The sequence below is a fragment of the Aplidium turbinatum genome, chromosome 10 (genome assembly GCF_918807975.1).
Source record: "Aplidium turbinatum chromosome 10, kaAplTurb1.1, whole genome shotgun sequence".
In the NCBI taxonomy this organism is placed as follows: Eukaryota; Metazoa; Chordata; class Ascidiacea; order Aplousobranchia; family Polyclinidae; genus Aplidium; species Aplidium turbinatum.
Genome location: NC_137481.1, coordinates 2,792,720 through 2,820,139, shown reverse-complemented (window position 1 = coordinate 2,820,139; position 27,420 = coordinate 2,792,720). Strand labels below are relative to the sequence as shown.

Below are 27,420 nucleotides of genomic sequence, written 5' to 3'. Positions count from 1 at the left end.
TTTCATCCAAGAAGGCTGGAAGATGACGTCATTATCGATATGAGCTGGAGGCACAGGAAACAGCAGCTGACTTGTGGCCGTAGTTTTTAGGTAATATACAATGCGCAGTGGCGTAGCCAAGGGGGGGTTTTAGGGGTTACAACCCCCCCTTTGGCACGCGTGTGACGTCACGATATTGAGAATGATGCTTTCGGTCTAAAAAAAAATTGCCTAATTTTAAACAAAATTGCATTAAAAGAGCAAGTTTTGCCAATACCAAACATCTCAACCAGGAATTAGCAACAAGAAAACATAGAGACTTAGCTTTATTTCCGAAAAAATGCCAAAGAAAACATGATCTTATCCTTTTGCAATGCCACCAGACACCACCATTTTACAGGAATATTCGTAACCACATTTTTGTTGAAAATGCTTTCAGAATGCACCAAATTCAAAGTAATTTTTCAAAATTTTCTGGGGGAGCCCCCCGCCGCTGGGTTTTCAAAACCCCCCCTTTCAAAATTCCTGGCTACGCTACTGGCAATGCGTATCATCGATTTTGTGTCTTGCCACGCAAGTCCATAGAGCAGCGATGAACAGGCGGCATCTTGATGGCGGGGCTTCCCCAGAATGGTGCCTACAAGCAGCTACTGTTAGGGGGGACTTTTTAAAGGCAGTAGCAGAATAGTGTCAAGTGTTTATCACAATCTCCATAACCGGCCTTGCGTTAAGAACCTCTACAAGTATGTGAAACTACCAGGAATAACCTATCAAGGCTTTGTCAGTCCGAAGATAAAGATTTAAAACCAACCAACCAGCTTCTTAGTAGAGTCGCCCAGTATCGATAGACCAACTGCCCTTGGAATAAATACAGTAGTTCCGAGTTATTACTCCCACCTCGGGACCGGGCGATTTTATTCTTATTCCTATTATCCTACACATTCAGTAATTCTGGCCCGGGCCAAATTCAACTCAAGAAGCAGGTACGATTGCACATATAAGGTGGTACTTTGGAATGCAATGTTGTCAACGCAAGGATTCTTGTGACTAAAGTAAAAATTAGTCTTGTATTGCGCTTAAGGTAAATACAACCACAGATCCACTGCTTCCATGTTTGCTAGATGGCCGAATGGTTTGGGCGATGCCCAATAAAGTGATTGAGAGCTTGCGAGTTCGAAACGCGGTGGTAACCCCGTCGACATCTGTCAACAAATTTCGCTTTTAAAACCCGTACACATTTGATTGCATGTAACTCAAAGACAACCATGAACCTCTTGTCCAAGTGAGGTTTGCTGGCGCAGTAGTTCGGTCATGGCAACCACGACCTAAGGGGCGCGAGTTTGAACCCTCAGTCGTTTCGAACGACTTTTTTACTAAACCATATTTTCCGCACAAAACTTCAAGGGCACTAAGTATAGGCATGATGAAAAATCCCTTGTTCGAGAGAGGATGAGTTGGCGCAACGGTCAGGGTGATGGCTGCTATGCTTCGTGAGAAGCAATGTTCCGGCACTCAAGAAGGTCGCTTCGGCTGGTGAGAAAATGCAGAGCTCACCGAAGGGGAGACCCAACAGAATAGTGGTGAAAGAAAAGTAAGTTAACTTTTACTGGACCTTTACGACTACGTGTGCCTCTGAACTTCATACAACCCATACTCCGTCCGCCCCGTTAGCTCAGTGGTTACGCGCCCGGCTCAAGATCACGCGACGCTGGTTCGACTCTCTGGGTGTGGGCTTGAGCAACGCATTTCAGGACTGCTCTCCATTCAGTGGCACCTAGTGAATGGAATATTTCTCTGGCAACCACACTTCAACAATCAGAAACTTCACTCTGTCAATCTCGGTAACCGGCCCTGCGTCAAGAGCCTCTGCAAGTATGCGAACCAAGCCTCTGCAAACTACCAAACCAACTTTTACTGCACCTTTTCGTGTGCCTCTGCACTGAATCTCGATCCATGGCTCTGCTAACTCATAAACAAGCTCGTTCAATTTTCAGAAGATTTGTATTCAGGTCGTCATTGCAACACCAACATGTCCCCTGCCAGCAAATTAGCCTTTCTACACGGGTAGTGTTGACCAAACACAGCTAGCGCTAGCACGTCTAATGCACATTGATGACGTGATTAAAACAAGCAAGAAAAACAATCTAAACAACCAGCGATGCACCAACAATCATATGAGAAAACCGTAAAGGATTCGAACCCACACGCGCGTCATGCTCTAATGAAATTGCAATTACCGAGTTGCAACTTTAAAATATGTCTAAAACCTCTAAACTAATATACTTTGCTATGTTACAGCAGTTCAATAAACATTTAAAACATAGTGCAATGTGTAGGTGGAAGTATTAATTAAGTTCATTATTTACAAATGCGATTTTGCATGCAACATTCCAGTACCTTTTGCTGTAGTGCAAGAAGCCGATATATGACGTCATGAAAATAATCAAACATAGTTACAGAGCGACTATCACAGCTTTATTGGGCCACGACCTGAGCTTTTCGTTTAGAAAGTAGATCGTTGAATTATTTATAAAAACACGTTTACAGTATTGAATTCGTTCGTGGTGTTAAACTACAGGCTCAGTAGCGATCATTTAGTGCAATCATCTGTGTGGTTGCTTGGAATAAAAACAGTTCATACCAGCCATCAATCAAAGTATAAAAACGGGACTTCTATGGTGTGATTAATTTCTTAAACTACGATTCAAAACAGTTTGGCGAAATGCAGTCAAGTTTTAATATTACACCAGAAACTGAACAATGCCAATATGTGAAAGACGTAGCGCGGAAAACACGCTTTTTACAGCGTTCTAACACTGTGCGCAGAAAAGAATATGTCAGAAAAGCAAGTAGTTTTTCAATACCGAATGAACATGAGAAAGCAATACCAACCGTGTAAAAGTACCGCAATATCTTAAAGCACCGTTAGTAAAAGTTAAAATAACAATACGAGTACGTTCGTAAACAAATCAAAAATATGAAAAAAACATCATAAAAAGGTTTGATAAAACGTTATAGGTAGGAGGCTGCTATCTGAAGTGGTAACTCAGGTGTTCGTCTGACTACAGAGTGGAGACCACTTTGAGTTTATAGGAAGCAAAGACGTCGTCAACGCATGAACTGGGCCATTCACTCATGACGACAAGTAGTAGAAATATATGAACACGAGGTAGACCGACATACATTGTCAACTTAATTTCATTTATTTCACTTTAATAAATCTGACTTGGTTGAAACACCCCACAAAAGCCTTAATGAGATGATAGGGAAAAGACAGTGGTGGCTACCATAACAATACCCACACCTGCCTGAGAGCGAGACGCTTTCAACCAGAACAATACCGCAGCGTCAAAGCGCGATAGCAATCAGTTTGAGCGCATTGTGGCCGAATTGCTCTTTCTTGAACAAGTGCAACAAAATATTCGAGAAGTTCACAAACACAAAAATATAAAATGGAACAACAATGAAACCTGATTGGTTGGTTGACATGGAGGCCATCTTGTGAGAAAAAGACAACAAGACACAAAATCACTGCACAGATTCGACATATTATAAAGCTACAAAAAGGATAGACGACGTGTTAGTATTCCTCTTAACGAGCACCGTTCACATATGTACCGTAACTCAGCGATGATATACCAGAACCTGGCATAGCTGACAGTACAGTAGTAAACCAACACGCAATATGAAGTCGAATCGAACGATTTCGTTTCAGTGTTCGAAGGAGGCGACAGAACAATGAATTCTGATGACAAATGGAGAGACGGATTAAGTGCGAAGATCCCGTCACCCAATATGCAATATGACGTCGCACAATATGCTTTTCTCAGCAACTGACGAATTACTGTCAGATATAAATCAAATCTTTAGCAAGTGAACTTAGTAAAACATACCAATCTTGCGCTCATCAATCGACTTGCAATTGAACGAAGGGTCTTGTGGATCAATTCTGACGTCATGATAACAAAAAAAGAGATAACGAGCTCAGATTATGAAGTAACAAATGATTATTGCAGACTTTGATACTTTACAGAATACAAAGCACGATAGTGTGGTGAACAAAACAAGTAAGCTACTGCCGGTAGGTAGAGCACGGGACAGAAGCACCAAAGACCGGTGTAAACTGGATTTAACCGACTTCCTGATCATCTTCGTCTTTCTCCCAATCAATTTTGAAGTGGTTCGCTATGGCCTGGGTGATGTTGGTGATCTGTTGGGAGCGATTCATGAGCCCATAAACCTGACCTCGCAGGTCACGAACTTTGCCCTGCAGCGTATCAATCTTCTCGTCCATGGCCTGGAGTTCGGTCTGCGCGAAAGCATTCCACAATATATAAGTTCACTTAAGAAATAATCCGTGCAGATACTGCGTGCCTTGGATGAAGAAACTAAAAACTGGCTGCTTCTAGCAGCCTTCCTGTGTAACCCAGGAAGGTCGTGAATCTGGGATGGTAGAAGGATAGACCCCCGGTCCCAGGGGCTCACACGACGAAGACACCTTACATCTCACCTCGTACATCTTACATCGTTTTACTTTTAGATGTAACTTTAAGCCAGAAGCAAAATAGTTGGAATCCATGGTCATTTTGACTAAACAAATAAAACACCAATCGGCAGAAACTAACTTGAGGTTAGGAAACATTTCAAAAACTAAACTGTTTTTATCATCAGTGCAACAAATCGAATGATGATCAAAGCTAAAGATAAAAAGCTCAGTTTCGGAACGTTTTCTTTCACGAGTTTAGTTTCGGCTTTTTAGACTCCGCAATTTTTCCTTAGATTAGAAGATTATTCACGAGTTTCAGAGAAATTATCATGAAACATCTGAATATAAGTAATTTACAAAACCAACCTTTTCGGGGTTGAGAGCTTCTTCCAGCGTCTGATGGTTGAGATGCTCCTCCGAATGGTACCACTGGGTCAACCAGTGACTCTTCCTGTGTTGGTTAGGAAGAAACTTCCGGTATTTCTTCATGAAACGACGACGGACAAATCGAGGCAGTGTGTACTCGATGTCGAACGCGAGTTTGACCTGAAGACATAACATGGTTTGCTGGATTGCTTTGTAGAACGGAAGAAGGCCAGAACTTGCCAATAACAACCAGCGGCTGATCGCGTAAGCCCATGACGAATATTGAAAAAGTTAGGTTTATTGCGATGTACAACACTATCTTCTTGCGTATGAGATGATAGCGGTCAGCCGGTCACGTTACTTCATCCAGGCACTGCAGCCATTGGACTGTGATGCTACCAAGCGCTGTAAGGTTGGCATTTCCAATTTGAGGCCCGTAAATCAGGCAGTGATAAATGATGTGTTGTGCGGTTTGGGAATTGGAGGCTGATCCACATACACAGGATGACGATTTGGAACTCACTGGAACAGATTATAATTAAAACGTCCCACTCCAGTACGAAGACGATTGAGTTTTACCCAATCTTTGCGGGGTAACTCTGATCTCGGTGGGAGTGAGGTGCCTGGAGGTATTGTCAACTTCTCTGGTCTCACAGTCTCATCGCAACGTTTACTCTCGATTCTTTGAAGGTGAAAATTAGAATCACATAGATCTGTAGCATGGCGATAGAAGGGTTTGCGAGATTTAAGATGTGGAGGCTTTAAATTCAATTGTTCCTACAACACTATCAGAGACATTGATTCGACCGAATGGAAGCTTTGAAATAGTTAGCAAAACAAATACATTAACTCGTTTGACCTCTGCCTCGTATGACATTTAACCTGTAACCTCGTATGCCCATTAACTCGTATGACCTCTACCATGTTCAATCATGTGGTATGCCTTGATAGCAAAACCTATATCTAACTAAACAAAATGCCTCGGGTAAGGCTGAACATTCGGATGAAGAGAATGCAAGGTCTTGTCTGTCCACACAGCAGCGTGCTTTGGATGGGCGCTGAACCAGGTTCCTTTCAAGCGTTGGTCAAAACTCGCAACGTTTGGCCATTCAGAAAATGTAAGAGAAATAGTCGACTTGTAGATTGATTCTGGCAATCTTTATCCTCGGCCGAGAAAAGCCTCGTCAGGTTTCGTTCTGTTAGTTTGGTACAAGAGTTTCTAGAAGAATGAGATATCCAACTTACTGACTGTCGAGACGAGAGCGAGCTGCGAAAAGGTGTTGCCAGATTTTATTCAAATTTCCAACAAAAATATTATTTTAAAATACAGGCAGCGAGGTATAGTATTTATGCTGAAACATTCTTTGTTGGGGAAACCAGGTGCTTATCCAAGGAGTTATCGAGGCAAACGAGGATGTTACTGTCCCGGTTGTACACCCCGTTCCTGACACACTGAATTGATTCCACTGTTTGATAGTGCTTGTGGTTAACCAGGACACGTGTCATCACTGTGACATCATATACACAATAGACATAACCCGCGACCAACCTGCATGGCCAAGCTCTCCAACACCGCGTTGTCCTGAACAGCTTTGATGTCGTCAACAGCCAGACCGACCTAAAGAGATAGTTCATTAGTAATAACTCGATGCTATTCTACCACTGACTGCCTTGAAAAGCTCTGAAAGCAACGCATATCTGTAATGGATACAGTGCTTATGTAAAATGCGTTACTATTGTGTTACATGAACATAATATAACATGGAAACAACGTTTATAAGCTGGTTTGTTGTTTAAACATCAATCACGTGACATATTTTACACATGCGCATTAAAATGGCGGGAAGAAGTACCATGAACATTTTCTTGCAGTCATCAGACAAAAAATACAAAAATCTAAAGAAAATTGAAGAACAGAACAAGTACTTTGTTATAAATTTGTGGACAGCAAATATTTCACAAAACTCAGTCCCATTCAATGATTACGTCGTAGACACTTTTACCAACCCATCTTATCATATGAAAAACTCACCAGCAAATTCATGATGATAATGCTCATGATAATCATGAACACCACGAAAAGTATATAAGTGATGGCTTCATACTGGAGCTGTAATGCAAAAGGGACTTCATCAGTGATTAGTTACGTATTGGAATGCGGGAGTTGACAGCATTCCACAACTCACGATAATTTCATTCCGAATTAATTTTAAGTTATTGTGAGGTAGTGGCTCAGAGAGCCACCGAAGAAGAGACAGGCAGAGACGTTAAATTAAGACGTCCGTCCCGTTAGCTCAGTGGTCACGCGCCCGGCTCAAGATCACGCGGCGCTGGTTCGGCTCTCGGGGTGTGCGCTTGAGCAACCCATTTCAGGACTGCTCTCCATTCAGCGCACCTAGTGAATGGAATAATTCCCCGGCAACAACACTTCAACAATCGGAAAACTTCACTCTACCAAGCTCGGTAACCGGCCCTGCGTCGAAAGTCTCTACAAGTATGCGAAACTACCAGGAATAACCAATCAAGGCTTTGTCAGTACGAGGATAAAGACCAACCAAACCAATTAATGTAAAAATGACAGATGTTGCTGTCTGGATAGTGTGGTGGTTATGCCTGTAGCCAACAGCACCAACAAGGTTTCTTCAATGCAAAAAAAAAGACGACATATCGCAAAAAAGTTGAATCAAAAACTTAAATTAAAATTCAAGAGAAAGTTTCTCAGTTTTCAAATATTCCACAATCAATGAAATATTTGTCTGTTGCCACAAATTCTCTCCCAGCGCCGGTTTGATTAAACCACCAGCACAGCGCAGACCTCACCTGGCTTGTGTACTCGTTTGGTGAAGTGAACTCTGCGTTGAAAATCCCTTCGTATTCGAACTCTCCTATCATCATAACGAACGTCTTCACTATGCTGTTCCACCATTGGTTGAACGCAAACTGAGCAGCAAACCAGACAGAAGTTAACATTACTACACGTGGTAACATGGCTACCTGGTGGCAGTAGAGATGTTGTCAATACAGTTGGTAACATCAAACAATAAATACTATTAATAATACAAAAAGTGCTCAATGCCAAGCAAAAAAACAAGCAGAGCAAATTAAATCAAATATAGTTATTACTCTCTAAACCCTTGACAGCCTGTTTCACCCTAAAAGGAGGATCATGGCTATTTGGTGGTGGTAGAGATGTTGGCAGTTGATAGAAAATTAATGTGAAAATCTCCTTGCGACTTGTTGCAATTGTAAGAAAATGACAGTGGTTTCTACGAGAATTTGAAAAAAGCTTGCGAGAGGAGTAACAAGCCGATATTACAGAAGAAGCCAAACAAATGGCATTTGTGCTGATGTGGCATCACACACTTGTGCGGTCCCTACAGGTGTAGTTAAGCAAACCACATCCAAGACATCTACGCTTAGCCATCAGTGGAATGTTCAAATTATCAACCTCGGTAGCCGGACATGCATCAGCGGTTCAAAACCTCAGCAACTATGCAAGTTCTCGCTCCGAGCATATAACAAATAATAATCAACATTCATTATTCATATATGAATACTACGTCTATCAGCACCCCCAGATAGTAAAATTCATCATTTCTGTATTGATTCAACGTTTGCAGATGTTAGATCAATGTAAAAATGGTAGATTCGCTGTCTGGGTCGCCACAACAGTTACCTGATTCTGAAGGAGGACGTGGAAGCTGAAAGCAAATCCCAAGATGAAGAGCAGGAAGACGAAGAAGAATGAGATGAAGGTCCGGAGGACGTCACCGAACATGAGGACGAAGATCCCGAACCTTGGGAAGTTCTGGATGAAAAGGAGAAGCTCCATCCATGAAAGGAAGAGAGCCGCAGCTCCACATTGCCACTGCCAATCCTAAATGAAGATGTAAATCTTGCTCTTCACTCCACGTACAATAACTACTACTACACTACTACAGCATTATAGCCGATGCGGCCTTTGATGAACTAGATGCTCAGTTCGTAAATTCTTCCAATGTTCCCTTTGTTGTGCAGTATCCCAAAGTGTTTTCGGTTGGCTGATTGATTTATTTTGTTGAAAATTAAATAAAAATGTTGTTTGTTGTCTGGCACGAGCAGTTGAGCACATCTCCCGAAAAGGCCACCGCTTAGACAGAGATCTTCGAACTCTTCTTTTCTGAAGATGCGACCGAGAAATTTGAGTTACCTTTGAGTTATGTTGTTCAATACTTCCTTACTTTGATGTACGTGGTTTAAAACTTCTGCATTTGTAATATACTTATTACTTAGTATATGAAATCCACTACAATATGACATTGCAATAACTAAGCGCGTTTAAACATATACACGAAAAAGATGTAAATTTATGAGAAATTAAGAATGTAACATCCGATCTTCTCTTTGAATAAATGCCACTTATCTGCTTTGATTATAAATCATTCTTAAACGTCATCGGTTTAATTTGCAAAACAAAACTGTCCATATCAGAAAGCTCAGTAAATTTGATGTTGAAATGATGTAACTTGACATATGTGTTAGGTGGAAATAAACACAAGCTACTGAATAGATCTTGGAATTGTAAATACCTCACGAATCCCGGTTTGTTCCGCGTATGTTGTGAGATCAATGACCAGCAGAATTGAGAGCACGTAGAGAGACATCTCAATAGAGTTGGTGATGCTTTTGATGTACGAGATTCGTTTCGTGAAAACTTGATAAAACTGGAACAGAAAGCATCGAGTTGGACAACGTGGCATCAGCACATTCATGTTCACTAGACTAGATGTGGATTTTGTTCTAAACGAAACTATACGACATTAACAACGCATCTAAACTAACAGAAGATCAAGTCATTAGTTCCACTATGTGCATTGTGCAAAGATAGAATCTGCTGACAATGGGGCTTTGATGCCACAACAAGCAGTTACAACGGTGCTGAAGTCTGGGAGTTTGTATTTTATTTGACCCATCGTATCGAACATTTCTGGAGGCATAAATGGTGACAGGAACGGTGACCTTGTCTGTTTAACATAAGAAACTATCTTTAAAAAATACTACAAAATATGTTCAATTCGCAACATAAAACAAACACTCACTTCTTTGAGCAATCCAAAACTCGCCAACACTAAGATCAAGTACCGAGCTATAGGTTGCCATTCTGCATGGGCGGGGGTGCAACCTGACCCCCAAACCCCCTGGGCTTCTACCCTCACCCTCACACAAGACCCAGGGATGGTTTCATTCCTCACTGAACACAAGATCGATATTTAACCTAGTGGAGTGCAAAGGGCGTTGCTTCAACCCTACTGGTGGACCATGCGGTCTAAGAGACAAACGTCACATAAAATAAAAAAAATGAATTTTCTTTTCCAATTTAGCTCAAAGGAATGGGAAAGGAAGAAATAGTCAGGTTTGCTTTTACCATGTCATTGGGTGTCCAGCCAAACGCAACTAGACGTTCCCACCAAGCATTGAACATGTCAACCGGTCGCTCTTTATTGGCTATGTAGTGTTTTGTGCACATAGCCAAGTAAAAACAAAGTAATAGTCGGTTTATTGATATTAAATACATGGTGAACAACTATGCGGCCAAGGTAATAAACAAATAATTTTTTATTATTAAATCCGTTTGGAGTTACGGCTTCAGATTTTGGTAAAAACTGAGAAACCATCTTTAGTTCTTGAGCACGTCAATCAACTTACGTATGGCGTACGGCGGAGGAACGGTCAGCATGTAGGAATTAAGGGAAGCCATGAAACACATGTATATGAGCAAGTTGGTGTAATAGAAGGCGCGCCCGTAAGAGCGCCACTTGTGGTTGAGAAGGCTTATCACCAGTGGGTGGCGCATTAAGCTGACTCGTTTCGATTTCACCTGAAACGAAACAAATTCAGCGTCAGTGACCGGTTATTTCACTGTTTGTTTTCCGCATACAAACTTTACAATAAACGACTCAAATGAAGTAAACGTAAAGACAAAAAAGCAAATCTTTATGCCCACGTTCAGACATGGCATTAAGTATCCTTCCAAAGGCAAAGCAACTTGCTTTGAAGCGGTATCGAACCGATGCCCTATCGAACGTGGCACTCAGGCTCTCAGCACCAGGCCACGTAAGTAGTATTCTCTGCATGCGCCACGACATAGCTTTATATTGGAGATGCATGGCTTCCATCCATAGTGAGGCGGTGAAACGTTACAAAGGATGTCTGAAGATGACGTACTCACCATGACGTACAAAGGATGGTTGACCATCAAGGTGGAAGAGTCGTCAGTGTAAGGGACAGCTTCCTTTAACACCTTGCCGTTGTCGTCATACCACTGAGGAATGAAAGAGGAATTAAATCTTTTAAAATGGAGAATGTGACCTACGTAGACTGTAGAGGGATTGCTACAGTCAGTTTGCGTAACCAAGCCAGGCTTGTGATGCAACAAACAAATCCACTCATGCATGACCACACTAGTTGGTCATGGCTCATGTGTTGGTGAATAAACAGTAAAAGTTGTGAATTTGCAGCATACGAGGATCCCCGAGACATAACCCTTTTGTACTGAATCGAAATTGGCGAACGAATAAAGCATAGCAGGAACAACACGTAATTGCATACTTCAGCAGACAAATGTACATTGAGATTTTTTATGCTTTGTCTCATAAATGGATTAGATAGAACCCCAGCAAATACAACCGGTCCTATTCACAACGTTTCAACGTCTATATACGTTAAAAGATCAAAGTAAAAAACGAACAATTTCCTTCGCTGAGGAATCACATGTGAATATTAAACAACGTTGCAGTTCATATACATATTACAATGTTGGATAAACGTACAATATAGACCGACACGTTGGTATATTTTATACCAGTTGATTGGCATGCACGTACAAGCGCGCACATGCCGGTACCGAAGTTCTCCATTAAATGCATTCCACAAAATGATTATGGGATGGATTTAATGAACGATTTCACTCCTTTGATGACATAATGTGACGTGACACGATATTTAAACCATGAGGGTTTCACATGATACTCAGCTTTTGTGCTTATATGCTTCATTATGATGTTTGATATATGCTTCATTATGATGTCAACCGCTACATACGCTACATATGGTGCAGAAACTTGGAACCTTACAAAGAAATTAACACTTAAACTAAGAACTATGCAGAGAGCACATGAACGAATCATGATGGGTTTAACATGGCGAGATAAAAAGACTGCCGAATGGATCAGAAATCAAACGAAATTACGAGATATATTGAGCACAATCAAGAAACTAAAATGATCCCGGGCAGGTCATATAGCAAGATATCAGGACAATAGATGGACTAAAAAATTAACAACATGGACACCACGAGAAACCAAAAGAAAGAAAGGAAAACCAAAAGTAAGATGGAGGGACGACATTGACAAACAATGCAATACAACCAATTGGTACCAACTAGCACATAATCATGTAAATTGACATGAAAAGGGGAAGGCTTACGCTCTGCAGTGGGCTCACAGGCTGAAAATGATGATGATGATGATGATGATGTTTGATGAACTTCAAAAGTTCTCAGGTTTTCTAGAAACTATAAAGCTAAGAATATCAACATTACAACTTCTCCAGTGGGATAACACAGAGCATCACAAGGCACGTGCAAACAACACACGCAGCATCAAGGCATTGGCACAAACACCGTCGTTTCAACATCAAAGCCATCGATTCTGTCATCAAAACAATAAGCACCAACACAAACGTTTATTTCAGCATCAATATCAAATAACGTTACAACAACGTCATATCTAGTTCTCGAATAGAGCTGAAAGTTTAAACACTTTACGTATGACATCACACACGATAAATGAACCGCTTGGTTGTTCTTATTACTTAAATTATTCAGACGCAAGACAATGGCAGATGTTAGTAATTGTTGAAATTAAATTTGTGTTAGAAGGCATTCGATGACGGATACGGAAATGTCGAACACATAACGCTGAGTACATGCAAACACGCACACACAGGCGTCGTATACCAGAGCATCACACGGTTGTGTAAGATCAGAGAAGTCTTGAATGACACCGTGGAAGGCCTTGAAGAATGACAACGGTTTGTTAACTTTTCGAACGTTTTTAGTTAAATAAGATACACCTCATACAGCAAAAACCCGCCATTTTACATTGATTCAACGCCTGCAGACGGATTTTGCTCTCTTCTGGTGCGCATGTGCTACACCACCAAAAGACGTTCCTTTCGTTCATATCTGATACATTTGACTTCTTCAAGAGGCTAATTCGCCATTAATTTGAAGGAGCAATTTACTTGGCGTTAGCACAAAGCTGCTTGATCACTATGGAACAGTTCATCATCACCCTGAGCTTATAGCAGATGCAAATGATTTTTGTCGCATCCAGGCTTATGCTTAGTATTATACTTATAGAATACCAAGTGGAAGGAAAGAGACTAATACTCAACGCCACCTTCTGACTGGTCACTGAGTGTCTTGCCAGAGACACAGCAATACATATACACAATTTATAATAACTGGATAGTAGCATATATACACAATTTACACAATACAACAATTATAATACACAATTCACAATTATAGATAGTATTAATACACAATTATAGATAGTATACACAATTTAAGTGTATATGTATCGGTGTGAAAGTACAAACACCAATAAATTTATATCAGTTACAAATGAAAAGAAACAAAAGCTGTGACATCATTTTAAACATAATATTAAACGATACATTTTACTGAACGAAATCATTCAATGACATGATAATATTAATAATCAAGGCTACAAAATAAACTCCGACCTCGGTAACCAAACTTCTCTACACCAAACCACTGGGCCATCACACAGATGTCCCTCGCGTCTCACCTCATTGGAGCCAAGCAGGTTGGTCTCAATGGCAGAGACATTAACTTCAGCAGCGTTCTCATCTGTTTCCTTCCATAACGTGCAAGAGAACTCATCATCCAAGAACTCGTAGTCGAAAGATATCTGGAAGTGATTTGTTTCGTTCACTTGTTGCAAAGATGCAAAGCAAAAAGTTGCTTTATTTGAGGTAGATCCTGGTTACAATCAACCGATGACGTAAGGTGATGACGCCATGTGCGTCACTGGTGACATCTCAAGATCTGGCATTCTTTACTAGACTTTTGACTACAATATGTTCCTTATCCGCTCTAGAGCAAACCACTGAAGAAATCAACCGTTTTTCCATTGATTTAAAGTCTGCAGACATTAAGTCAATGTAAAAACCGGTTGATTTTCTGTCTGGGTGCATGTACCTCGTATCTAGGATGGTCTTTATGTCGCCCGTTATCACGCAGACACTTTCTGAACACCTGAGCAGCCACAGAAGGCATTCTCCTTATAAGCTTCCTCATGGGAGTGTCAACGTACTGATCTGTGAAATACAAAGGAGCAGTAATTTTCATTCAAGTCTTATTGGTGTTAAACATCGAACAAATCACATTATTCGGTTTGTAGCATAGAAGATAAAACAAACTAATTTTCGATGCATTTGCTATACGTGAATTTATATTTTACATTTTGGGCAGTCTTTGTTCACTTTTAACAAAATGTTTTTCATGAATATAAATTTAAAATATCCTCACTCCAAATCCCACAGATGAACGTTCATATTTTTGGTCAAAATAGTTCTCCTGCTCAATGCTCATCTTCTTCTTCCTCATCGCGTGTCACACGACCGCAAACCAGAGCATCACGCAAGCTCTTGCTCTATCGTTGAACTCAGCTAAATCCTGGACAGAGCATCTTGCTTTCAGGACAGGGCATTCGAGTATATGTTGCATCGTATGCTCCTGTCTGCATTTGCATATCCTGCCAACCATAGCTAACCAATAACCATACCTGACGCGAAGTCCAGCGATCTGTTGTGCAGTGCCTCTCGCCACCTGCCGCTGTTGATGATCGCCTCCGCGCATTCCACTTGGGAATTCTCGATCGCGAAGTCTAAAGCGTTCAAACCGCGCACTGAACGCTGTGTGACGTCAGCGTTCCAGCTGGAATGAAAAAGTTACCAGCTGAAAATCGGCATCACCAACACATCAATATGACGTCAACGTATCGTCAAAGAAACGACAAGCCAGAGAAGCAGGTAAATCTCCGATGTGTGTGACACCAACCCAGACAGCAAGCCAACTGTCAGACGTTGAATCAATGTAAAGAATGGTTATTTATGGTTATTTGCTGTCTGGGAAGGCACTCGACACCTTTTGTCATATCCAGGATAGTTTGTTGAAGATTGAGGTTAGTTGGACGAAAATAAAGGAAGCTAATCTTTGTGTCCACCCTTAAACATGTCATGAAGAATCTTGTCTCCGACACGGACGTGTGCCCTCAGTAGGTGTCGAACCGGCGTGTTTTCTAGCACCATGCAGAAACTTTCGCTACTCGGTCACTTGAATTGGAACATGACAAAGAAAGAGCCCTGGAACGGCAATCGAAAGGGCACCGGTTCGACACCGCTCAAGAGCATACGGCTGTGTCTTTGACAAGACACTTAGAGCCACGCTTGAAGGTGGACACGAAGATTGGCTTCCTTGCCTTCCCGTCCACTTCATATAAATCATCAACCACCATGTGTAAGCCTGGATACGACAAACAAACATGACAAAGAATCTCCTCTGACTCGTTTTAGAATAAACGTAAAACTAACAAAATCTTCTGAAGATAACATGTTTCAAAGTGATGCATTAGTTAGATAATGTAAAAGATAAAGCATGAAGTAAATATCCCAGACACAGAAATATCTAAAGTGAATTAAGTTAACGACAATAACGATTCACAGTGGAACAAGGAACTCACTGAAGCAGAAGTTCCACAGTTCTGGTGTGGCCGTTCCTGCAGGCTAGATGCAGAGGAGTGATCTTCCTTTTGTCTTTCGGATCCACTGGAGAGTCGGCTTCTAACAATACGAGCGCGCACTTGTGCATCCCTGCAGAGGCGCAACAATCAAGCGGGGTCCACTGCTTTGCGTTCCTAAAAACATTTATGACGTCACAATGCCATATAAAACACACAAAAGTGAACGGAATAAGAAAATGTTGCTCTGGTGGTTGGTTTGAGAAGAACAAGCAACAAACGCATCGCTAGATCGCTGTTGTCGTACAAAACGAGCCTTTGGAGCTAAGCTTTTGTCCTTTTGTCACCCTTTGTTAGCAATGTTTTACAGACTACAACATAAAGCTACTGGAGAGCTATCAGTGAAAGCAGCCAGTGTTTGGTCCCACTGTCCAAAACATGCAAGATTCTACTCTGTTAAGTGGCTTAACGATGGTGCAACTGTGATGGTGATATGGTTTGAGATCTGCTTCTCAGCGCTCCTAAAGAGAAGATGACGCTCCAATTAGCGCGTGGTTGAGCATTTGCAAGGTAAGTTGGTAATTGCCTTGGAATTGTAATCACAAACTTAAATTGCTTCTTAAAGGCATACTAAATGAAATTTTCAAACGGGAATTAAGCATTAAAATGCGTAAACTGAACATTCAAGAATACATTTCAAAAAAATTGCCGAAAAAAATTTGTTTTCAATGGCGCTGGCAAGTGGCAAGGCCCAAAGTCCAATGTTTCATTTATTTTCATTTTTTTTTCAAAATGACCAGAAAGTGCAAACACTGCTCGAGAATACGTCACTAAAGACAGCAATAACAAAAGCCACGTTACCACATCTGGTGTTTTAACATCAGATCTGAGGTTTTGAGCAAACTGTTGTTTTGATGTACATACATACATACATACATAGCCTACAGTTAAATCGCCGGCAGTAACAACTGTTGCGTGATCAGCTGATTGCTCGTCTTTTGTGACGTAAACTGTACAGTCGCACGCTTCGCTGCTCAGGCCCATTCTGGTTTTGAAAGCTCTGACAAAAGCACGCGCGGAATGTTGATCAGACCGCAATGGGGCAAAATTTTATTGAAAATCGTTTTATGGTAGCATGTTAAACACAAAGAACGTGGAAAATCGCCAAGTCAGGTTTTTCCTTTAGTATCCCTTTAAAACTTACCGGGCTTCGATATTTGCTCCAAGCCGTACAAGTTCCCGGACACAGTGTTCCCTCCCGGAGAGAGAAGCGAGATGCAGGGGCGTATTTGCACTCTCATCATCATCATGGATGATGTCTGCCCTCTTCTTGACTAATTCTTTAACAATCTTGACAAATCCTTTTTGAGCCGCAAGATGCAGGGGAGTCTGTTCATCCTCATTCTTTGCATCCACCACAGATCCGGCTTCCACTAAGATCTGATGAAAAGGATGATGAGTTCAAACTAAGGCTGCATCTGATTCTATTCAACGTTCATTCGCAATCAAAAACTCCCTTGTCACTACAGAGCTAGAAATTTTTGAATGACACAAAAAAAACTAAAATTTCTTCCATAATTCCTAATTCAACTGCAATTAAAACTCTTCGCCACAATTCTCTTCTTTTCGCTTGACGTTGTGAGACAGAAGATGCAATAGTTATAACAAAATCGATTTCTAATTAGAAAAATGAAGCAGCTAAACTTTTGCTGTGTTGTTCACAAGGCATTTTATACTAATTGATTATGAGACAGTCAACCGCTTTAAGAGGGAAGTTTGCTTTAGTTGGGTGAGGTTCCCAGTAACAGAAATGTTTTATTAAACTCCTCTGCAAAGTTATGCTTCCGACCTTGATGATGCCGAAGTGCCCGTTGGTAGCGGCGGCATGCAGAGGGGTGTTGTCGTAACGGTCTGGGACCTCCAGGAGGGATAGCACCTTTTTTCGTTTCAACAATTCCTGAAAGAAAATATTAAAAACTGATTAAAGGCATCCTGAAACACGGTATTGCCATCGCGCTAAATGCAACTTGTTGTGCCAAATATTTTATTTGCAGAGCAGACAACACACCCACTCTATCAACGTATGACTAGTTCAACAAAACGGTCAATGAATTACTTCTAAGCAATTCGTAGTTTAGGTTTCTAAGGTAGAAGCTAAAGAACAAACACTTGATCACGTGAATAATTCATTTGTCCCCACACAAACTTCTCATAATCTTTCAAAGAAATATAAGTTTATTGGTTTGTTTTACTAGAGGTAAGTTATTTAATATTAAATAAGTCTAATTAGTAAGTTTTTGTTTCTAGCACTAGTTGCAACGTTCATCTGATAAAAGTGAAAGTAAAAGCAACAATAAGCAGGTTGGTTTATTGCTTCACTGACGTTTCGCGCACCGTAACAATGCGCATCTTCAGAGCGTATGTTATTCGCTCTAAGGATGCGCATTGTCATGATGCGCGAAACGTCAGTGAAGCAATAAACCAACCTGTTTGTTGTTGCTTTTACTTTCAATTTCATCAGATGAACGTTGCAACTAGTGCTAGAAACGATAATTGTCCTGATGAACACCCAAACTTTTCAGTATCCATTAGTAAGTTTTGTAATCTCTGCACAAGTATTGCAGAACACAAACCTGACAATCAAAATTCAAAAGACTCTGAGGTTGCAAACCACTTGCGCGCCAACGCAGACCACAGGATTAATTTTGAACAAGTTGAAATATTAGGGAGAGGAGAGGACAAAAGGTAATTGAAATTTTGGAAACGTTATTCATCAAAGAAAAATCTCCGCAATTTGAACTTGGCATCTGTACCATTATAATCATTCAATTGTTGAACTGATAGAACGTATAACACTTATTTTAAGTTATTCATTTTCTAACAATCAAACCTGCAATGCTTCCGCCCTGTTTTCTTCAGCGCACATGTATATCACTGTCTTGTCGTTCTTATCCACAGCCAGCACATTGGCCTTGTACCGTAGCAGCACTGATATGGTCTCGGTGTGGCCGTAGTTGGAGGCGATCAACAACGCGGTGTAGCTGTCGGTGTCGTGGGACTCCACGCTGGCGCCGCTGTGAGACAAGTAGCTTTGTTGTACACAACGTCGTTGAGCCAATAATATGGGTCTGGTGTCAACGAGGAGCCCGGACCTATGGGTCCGGTGTCAACGAGGAGCCCGGCCCTATGGGTCCGGTGTCAACGAGGAGCCCGGCCCTATGCGTCCGGTGTCAACGAGGAGCCCGGCCCTATGCGTCCGGTGTCAACGAGGAGCCCGGCCCACAAACAGTTTCAAAGAAAACAACAGGACTCCAATAACTTATTAATTTTTGCTCCTCCTGGGAAGATTTCGAGATCCGAGCCCCTAAAATTATCCCGACCCCGAGTCAATGCTACCGGTTATGCAACAAACACGTTTGATTGTGGTAACCAGGCAATGCAATGGCTGCTCAGTGCTCAGTACAAGCTTTGTTGTGTAGTGCGAGTAGGTGTCTTCGCTCGGCGTCGCGAAATAAAAGTTCTAACTCACAATCAAGAAACAACTGTAGAATGGACAATACACGAACATGGTGGTTGTCTTATGTGAAAAAGGAAGTGAAAAAGGAAAAAGGAAAACAAAATGTTTAATCCCTGGGCAACCCGCCACTGAACAACTGACCGCAAAACCAATTACGTAAGCGACCTGCCTAATTACGATAATAAATAATTCAATGATAATGCCCTTGGCTCTTACGCTGTGGTTGGTAGTGACCATTTTACATGTATGCCCACAGACAATAATTAACCCAAGTTAATACAAGGTTGCATAAAATTATCTCAGTTGAGTGATAACCAACATCGATAGTTGCAATAACACTACAATAATCGTTGATGCAAATTGCTCTTACATGTTCCAATATTATAAATAATCGTTGCTGCGAATCAGAACAGGATGTTATGGTTGTTTTACAGGATGTTACGATAGCTTCCCTATGCCGCAAGAGGCAGTGAATGTGAAACGAATCAATATAATCTGCTTGTCATTGTTGCAAAAGCAATGGCAGCGCTTGAAACATTCCTTAAAATTTGCACTTGTGCATACACTGCATAATTATTATGCAAAAACCTCATAAATTGCTTTAAATCACGTCAAACCTCAAGCTCATGATAGGCGTACTACTATAAGAAGATGAGTCACAATTCTTATCTGCAGAAAGACTCTAAACTTCAAAAATATCAAAATCTTTATTTCAAATTGCAAAAATCAGACCGAGCCAGCAAATCAATGTCTTTTTATATCTGCAGACGTTGAATCAACGCAACAACAGCTTCACTTACCACTTGATGAGAAACTCGACGGCTTCGGAATGGTTGAACTGAGCAGCGAGGAAGAGCGGCGTCTGAAGGTTGTCGTTACGCGCGTTCACCTTCGCTCCTTTCTCAACGAGAAGCTTTGCGATCTCGATGGAGCCGTGCCTCGCCGCGATGTGCAGCGGAGTCTCTTTGTTGCAGCGAAAGACGTTCAGGGCAGCGGGATATTCTGCATGACAACAATGAAAATGACATTTATAACAATAATATTGTTATTATATCACAATGACAGAGCATCCCAATGCTTAGTTCCAACAACATGTAAGCAATTACCACACATTGGTGGCGCGTTTCATTTCGGTTGCATTTCGCAAATGCTTATTCTTCTCAAAACCCAGCGATCAAAGTTAGCACCGATTCAAGACTTCCCTCAGTTATCAATGCTTCAAACTTAGCTAAAGTCAATGATCCATTTATAAGGTTGGATTGTAGACAAAATCAACAACCGCTTTGTGAAGAGAGTTAAAAGCATCTTCTACTGCTCTTGCACCAACTGAAAAAACTTGCGGCCTATTAAAGAAAACAGTTTATAAACCTTGCAAGCAGTGTGGGATGATCGATCGTCCTAATTGAATAAGACAAACTGAGCACTTATTCAGTATTCACTTGTCATGGTTAAGTACAAAGCTGTGATTTCAACAAAAGTTTAAATTTAAAGCAACTTTTTTGCACAGCAGACTTCTAAAAATTTCGTCTTACTATTATTTAAGCATTGCTCTATGATGCATTGAGTCATGGGTAAGTGGCCATTATCCACAGCGAGGTGTAGCGGGGTGTTCCCGTCACTATCCTTCTCATCCAACAGATCTCGTATGTGCAGTTGTGAGTTGCTCTCGCACTGACTGAAGATCAGCTTGACAAACTGAGAAAAATATGTTTGTAAGAACGTCTGACGTAGGAACGTTTGTAAGAACGTCAAAAATATGTATGAACGTCTGCGCGACGTTCGAAAGAACGTGGGTTCGACACCGCTCCAGAGCACGCGGCTGTGTCTCGGCAAAGACACTTAATGGCAAGCCAAAATAAGGGGAGCAAATGACTCGCAGACTATATGTCACTTCGCTGCTTCCTGTCGTCTGTTGTATGGCATCTGTGATCGCAGTGTACTGTATGTAATCGCAACGGGCACAAATAAAAACACAATTATTATTATTTGTAGTAAGCAGAATGTATTCAAACACCTTCTCACTTCTCAAAATTGTAACATCTCTCTGACAAAGCGTTTTTACTCTTATTTGAAAAATGTCAAAGCTCTCTACCAAATCATGAGGAACTTTGACTTTTTGTTCATTCAGACCCTTCAGATCAATATCAAGTTCTCCAAGGTGTTCTCAATTACTGGGTCGATTTCTTTGAGCCCTCCCTGGAGTCAAGAACTACCCAAAAGTGACAGAAGACACAAAAGTGCAAGGGGCAGCTCATGAAGAGTTGCTTTTATTTTTTAGCATTTTATATTACTGTAGGCCTACGGTACTTTGAAATTTCAAGTAATTGAGAATTACTTAAGTAACAAGTAATTAGTTACTTGAATCCAGCCTTAATAATGAACAGACGCTGCTGTAGAGAGAAACGCCTACGACCCATCTTGGAGCTATGGCCTGCTGAACGTGAACAGTGCACACAAAGATCGGCTCCCTTGGCTTCACGCATAATGAATTTAAATCTCTAAGCACCTGACATTAGTTTGTACCCGACAAAAAAGCGCCAGAAAGAGCAGAATACCTCGATATTTCCTTCAGCCGCGGCGAACTGCAGCGGCGTCCCGTCGTCGCTGTCTTTGCATCGAAAGTTTGCTCCAGCGCTGATCAATAACTTGGCTATGTCAACATGACCGTAGATGGCGCAAATGTGCAACGGCGTCATTGCTTGCTTGTCGGTCGCCTGTGACAACACCAACCGAAGATGATCGTATCAAAGCAATTATGAGTCAATTGTGACCTATGCATCGTCTCTGAAGTTTTCAGCAATGAAGAGTTGTTCTTGCAACAACAAAAGTTGCCATACCGACTCAAATGAGACCAACTGTCTAATACATTTCTAATTTCAAAGAATTTCGATCGAAAACGTCCATACCTCGATAGCAATGCCTTGACATTCTAGAAGCTTCCCAGCACAAGCGGAATTTCCCCTCAGAGCCGCATGATGCAGTGGAGTGAGACCATAAAAGTCCTTCTCGTTCACACGTGCTCCGGATGATATGAGAAAGCTGAGGACATTTAAATTGGCCGCCTCTTGTGCTGCTGCGTCATCCTCACTGGACACATCGGATTTGTCCTGTTCAAAACATCAGTCTTGTTAAAAGCTTTCGTAAAACTTTGGTCTGACATCCACCAAATTCACATGCAAATCTAGCATCTTGTTTTACGTAGCAAAGTAGGTATAAAGATGGACAAAACAATACCAGCGCTGTTAAGCTCGGCTCTACTGCGTATGGGCAGATTCGAACCAAAATTTCTGGGTCTTGTCGCTTCTCTGGTGAAGTAAACGTAGACATGCCCAACACACGCCCACAAAACGGCTAATGTTTTATGCAGACGTTGAATCAATGTAAAAAATGGTTGATTTGCTGTCTGAGAATGCAGTCTCTCACCCCGTCACCGGCACCATAGAGCCTTTCCTTCTTCGGCTTGTACTTGGCCACAAGATGCAATGACGTCATAGCATCTTCACCCTTTGCATGCAAATCTGTTGAGATCAACAATACTACGTAATCAGTCCTTAGCACATTTATGCCAATGTTGAGGTATGCTCATTCTCAACAATAAAAAAAATCTCAAATTTTCTTTCTGGTAATATTATGCCTTCGCGGAGAGTGTGTAATAGAAGTACTACCTGGTGTATTAGAGGTGTTCATCAAAGTCACATTACGCAATTGATTGAGTTTCGCTTTTAGAAGCATGATAGTTGCTTACTTTACAGGGTAATTTTAACGATCTGTTTTGATTGATTGAATCTTTATCCTCGGACTGGGAAAGCTACTTGCAGAGCTTAATCCTGGCAGTTTCGCATACTTGTAGAGGCTTACTTGGTTAGGTTTTAGCCTAGGCTAGGCTAAAACAGATCGTTAAAATCTACACTGTGAAGAAAGTCACATTATTTTGACTAAACATATGCACTCATGGGCACAAAGCAAAAAAACAAACTTGAAAAAACGTCTACAGGATTGTCTTTGTAATAGTGATATTACACATGTAGCACTGATCAGCCTTACATGAGAAACGTCAAAATTTCTCCATAAAGATTGTAATGCCCATTGCCCAGGCTCGTACCTGCTCCTCGCTGTAGTAGCAACTGGCACATATCAAAATGGTTGTACCGGGCGGCGTAGTGCAGTGGCATGAACATGTCCTTGTCTTTCTTGTTCAGCTTCCTCACCGCACGAGAGTGAGGGATCCGGTTCAGAACGGCTTTCATTAGAAAAGTATCCCCGTCTCTTGCGATCTAAATGTTGACAAAACGTTGTGTGAGTTTTGCCTGACTATCAGCAGTCAGCACTGGACAGAGTATTTACTGGAACAACGAAAATATTGCGCTTAGCTCATCAGATGTGTCGTTAATATGGGAGCCATTAAGACTTTTATTATTTAACAATGCGCTCAGCAGTCGAGCATAGCAAGAATTGACAGTGATAGGTGCACCGTACACGTGTTTCGTTATGAAGGGAGCTTATCCATACCGCACAACTACCCCATGCCACTGGGTCTAAGCCACGATTAATACGACTGCTCTAAGGTAGCACCAAGTCGTCCGCTGAGCGCAGCTGCTTTACAGTAGCCTACCTACGAAACACAAAATCAGGAGGATAACGAGCACAAACTCAACTTAAGCTAAGTGATGCCACCACATCCATTGCAACCCCATTCTTTATGATAAATGGGCCATTCTTCCCAATGCAAAAATAATCTGCTCGTGTTTACTTGGGAGTTGGAACTACTAATTCTTTCTAACACCAACGTTACTTTTTAAACTTCATACAGCACATCTATTAATACATTTCGACTTGTACCTGATGCAAGCTTTGATCTGCGAAGTCAATGTTTTCCAATCTAATATCATTGACCTGATGAAGGCTATCCCCCCTCGAAGGGTCTTGTGTCAGGCTGCAAATGTAATAAAACACACTTTGCTTTTTATTGAACAAGAATTTTGTCTTTTTTAAACAATCGCCATAGCTTTCAAACACAAATTCTCAACACAAACAGAGCAGTTACGACATTCCAATTCATAGACAAATGACTGTTTTATTTTTCATACAAGCAGAAATTTCAGCATTCTTCAAAACTAGCTCTGAGGAGTAGATATGCAGAGGAACTTACATTCGGATACTTCGGAATTTCGCAAGCATATTCCTTGCCAAGTTTTAATATCCCAATACCAAAGTGTTCTCTGACCTCTTTTTTACAGTAGCTACTGTACTTGCTAATCAACAGAAAATCCACCACACAATAACTTTGCTACGCCTAAACATCTCGGGGTAATACTTCACACAGGCACTTTGATGGTATATACAATGACTAAATTAATGGTCGCCAACTGAACTTTGAGAAAAACAACAGCTTTGTTTGTAATCCCTGAATCTTTCACAGTGAGCTGGCAAACGATTCCAAACAAAATAAAGCGGAATGTAAAGTTGTAACCTCCCAGGTAGCAAATCAACCATTTATTACATTGATTCAACGACTGCAGACGTTGAATAGATGTAGAAAAGGGTTGAGTTATTGACTGTGCTACCTAGGCAGCAGTTACGTTCTACTTGACTAATTCGATATTCTTTTAAACACAATTGGATGTAACCTCATAACTACAATGGGCAAAGAAGATCAATCCCTATTGAACATGACGTCAATTGAGATCAGGTAACGGTTCAAAACCAATAACAATAAAAACATATTGTATTTATCTGGGTGACGAATTTGGTATATTGGAATTGTTGTAATACTGGTAAAGATCTCTCATTTTGTTGTAAACGTAAATATACTTTACGCAATGTGTTAAACTGTCGTAAAATATTCAAGCTTACTGGCAGTATCCACTCAAACACAATAATCATGCAATAATTAACCAAAAGGTGGTATCAAGATGGTGCCAAAAAAATATATATATCATATACAATAAAGATATAACCAGATGGTGGCTTCATGGAAAAGTAACGTATCTGAGGTGTGTACTTCGCTGCTTTGAGCGTATCACATTATCACACCTGCAATTCCACAACGCCAAAACATTGACAATATCTCCACCCACTGCGGACGTGTTCAGCCCAGAATGTTAGATATCAAAACGTACATTAGACTAAAATTAAATAGACATTGACAGTGGGGGATTAGACGAACTATGATAAAACGTCAATGCAGTATATATATACAGTATAACACATATACATTAATTTTCTCCAGTCATACTTTAATTTATACATTAATTTTCTCCAGTCAGTCAACCTAGTTATTTTTAACACCTTGGGCCCTAGTCTACTGCTGGTAAACGGCTTGATCAGTTTTAACACCATTTCAAGTTGATTAAGTAAACTACCACACAAAATATCAAACGAGATATTTCTAAACAAGCTGAAGAATAAAGAATATCAAACCTTGCCAACTGCTTCTCTCGTTCAAGCATTGTGTCATACTTTTTAAAACTTTGGTTTGAAAAGGAAGTTGTCAAGTGCTCATCCCCATTCTCCATTCTGTGATTCCCAGCCTAAGGCATGCACAAGTTAATCAATATTACACTAACCTTGATTGAGCAGTCAACAACCCCAAGAAATCAAGATCATACCAGAAACCGCAATAGACGCACGTTAACTAACATTTACATAAACGTTACACTAACAATAACCATCTTACCATGCAGTCAACAACCCTAGACAAAAACTAGAAGGAAAAAAAATATTGGACAGATAAAAAAGCTGAAGACATTTCAGTGCTAACCAGGGTTGTTGGTATTCTACCCGACCCAAAAAAACCCGGGTGGGTTTTTTTAATAAAACCCACTTAAAAAAAAACAAAAAAACCCATAAAAAAACCCAGAGCATCATATTTGTCCAGTTTTTATTGGAAAATTAAAAAAATTTACAAAAACACAACAAGGCACTTACAACAAACTTTAAATTAGGACTTAAGGATGTGATTGTGAAGTAATTTCCAAGAATAAACTGAAAACGTAGTGGATATTGCACAGTACACAAGAATCAAGTCATGTCACTTTGTGTATACTACACTAAAACTCATTTATGCAAGAAGGCCTTATAGTTAAATTGGTGAAAGTACTACTCTACTGTAGTCTGTATGTATGATGTGAAATGCAATTTAGGAGGCTATTTACCAATTACAGATTCTGGATTCTAACGCATGGCTGTTTCAGAGCATTTGCCTAATTGGCCACGCAATCGCTCAATTGCTCATCCATTACTATATATAATATATATATAAATGATAAAAAATATTTAAACATGATGGCATAAATGCTCCTTGCCTTCAAATCTAAACAAATGATGCAATAATGTGATTTCTACCACAGTAGCATCAACTTGGTATAGAAATCAGTGGATGATGCAACATCCAACTTGATCTTGAAACTAATGGATGATGCAACATTCAAGCAACAACAGCCCTAGTGCATTATTTTATTGAGTTATGCAAGCATGTACTGTGAGTGAAAGGCACTTCACTCGTAAAAAGTAGTTTTGAGGTGAAATAAGCATGAATCTACTTTTTTTGCATCTTTTTTAAAAAAAAACAAAAAAACCCGGGCGGGTTGGGCTTTTTTAAAAAAACCCGGGTTTTTCTCAACCCTGGTGCTAACCAGTGATCCAGAATGTAAAAGCTAGTAGAAGAATTTCAATCGGACTTACCGGTGCAAATATATCAGAATTCTGTTGGTCTTCTCCAGGGTACACCTTGTTCATTGAATGAGAAGATCCTGACTGGCCTAAGACAGACCAACATTAAATGTTAAAGATAATATTTTGCAGCTTTTTTAAGTAGTGAGATGATAACATTAATGTTTTCTCTCCAACCCCCTGTAAATAACCAGCAGCACATGATGTTAACCGTTATCTACTTCAGCCAATCATGATAGTATAATATTTGTTTTTGTTCAAAGATTTGTAACAAAACAAAACAAGGGTTCTTAACTTTCTAAACAACGCTGAATCCTTACAAGCTGAACCCCAACTAGCTCACAATAACACCAACTCAACATAAACTATTATTGTTGGTCGGCACACAGAAGTGAAATGATATCATAGTAAGGAAAAGGTGAGTCCCATACTTGATGCAAGCATCGGGGAAGAGAAGATAAGGTTCTCATTATACTAAGCATTCGGCACTAACGAGAGTAGGGTGGCCAGTTCCTTTCTCTCGGCCGCCTTTCCTTTAGAAACTACGCCCACCCAATTTATTACACCCTGGATAAAGGTGAGCAATGTTTGTC

The 27,420-nt window shown here is 40.7% G+C and overlaps 1 protein-coding gene across 1 annotated transcript; it reads right to left on the bottom strand.

Moving 5' to 3' along the window:
* Positions 1-1,961: 1,961 nt before the first annotated feature.
* On the bottom strand, positions 1,962-26,917 carry LOC145778194 (uncharacterized). Its single transcript, XM_082589638.1, has 26 exons — positions 26,840-26,917; positions 25,577-25,686; positions 23,996-24,089; positions 23,259-23,430; positions 22,580-22,674; positions 22,063-22,263; positions 21,712-21,870; positions 20,689-20,851; positions 19,957-20,158; positions 18,530-18,713; positions 17,489-17,596; positions 16,844-17,079; positions 15,643-15,816; positions 14,686-14,837; positions 14,100-14,218; positions 13,687-13,809; positions 11,040-11,132; positions 10,517-10,688; positions 9,910-10,061; positions 9,400-9,534; positions 8,508-8,708; positions 7,652-7,771; positions 6,864-6,941; positions 6,381-6,449; positions 4,832-5,011; positions 1,962-4,288 (listed from the first exon to the last, which is right to left on the bottom strand). The coding sequence occupies exons 1-26, from the start codon at positions 26,891-26,893 to the stop codon at positions 4,109-4,111; spliced, it is 3,726 nt and encodes a 1,241-aa protein (XP_082445764.1). The 5' UTR covers positions 26,894-26,917; the 3' UTR covers positions 1,962-4,108.
* Between the last annotated feature and the right edge of the window lie 503 nt (positions 26,918-27,420).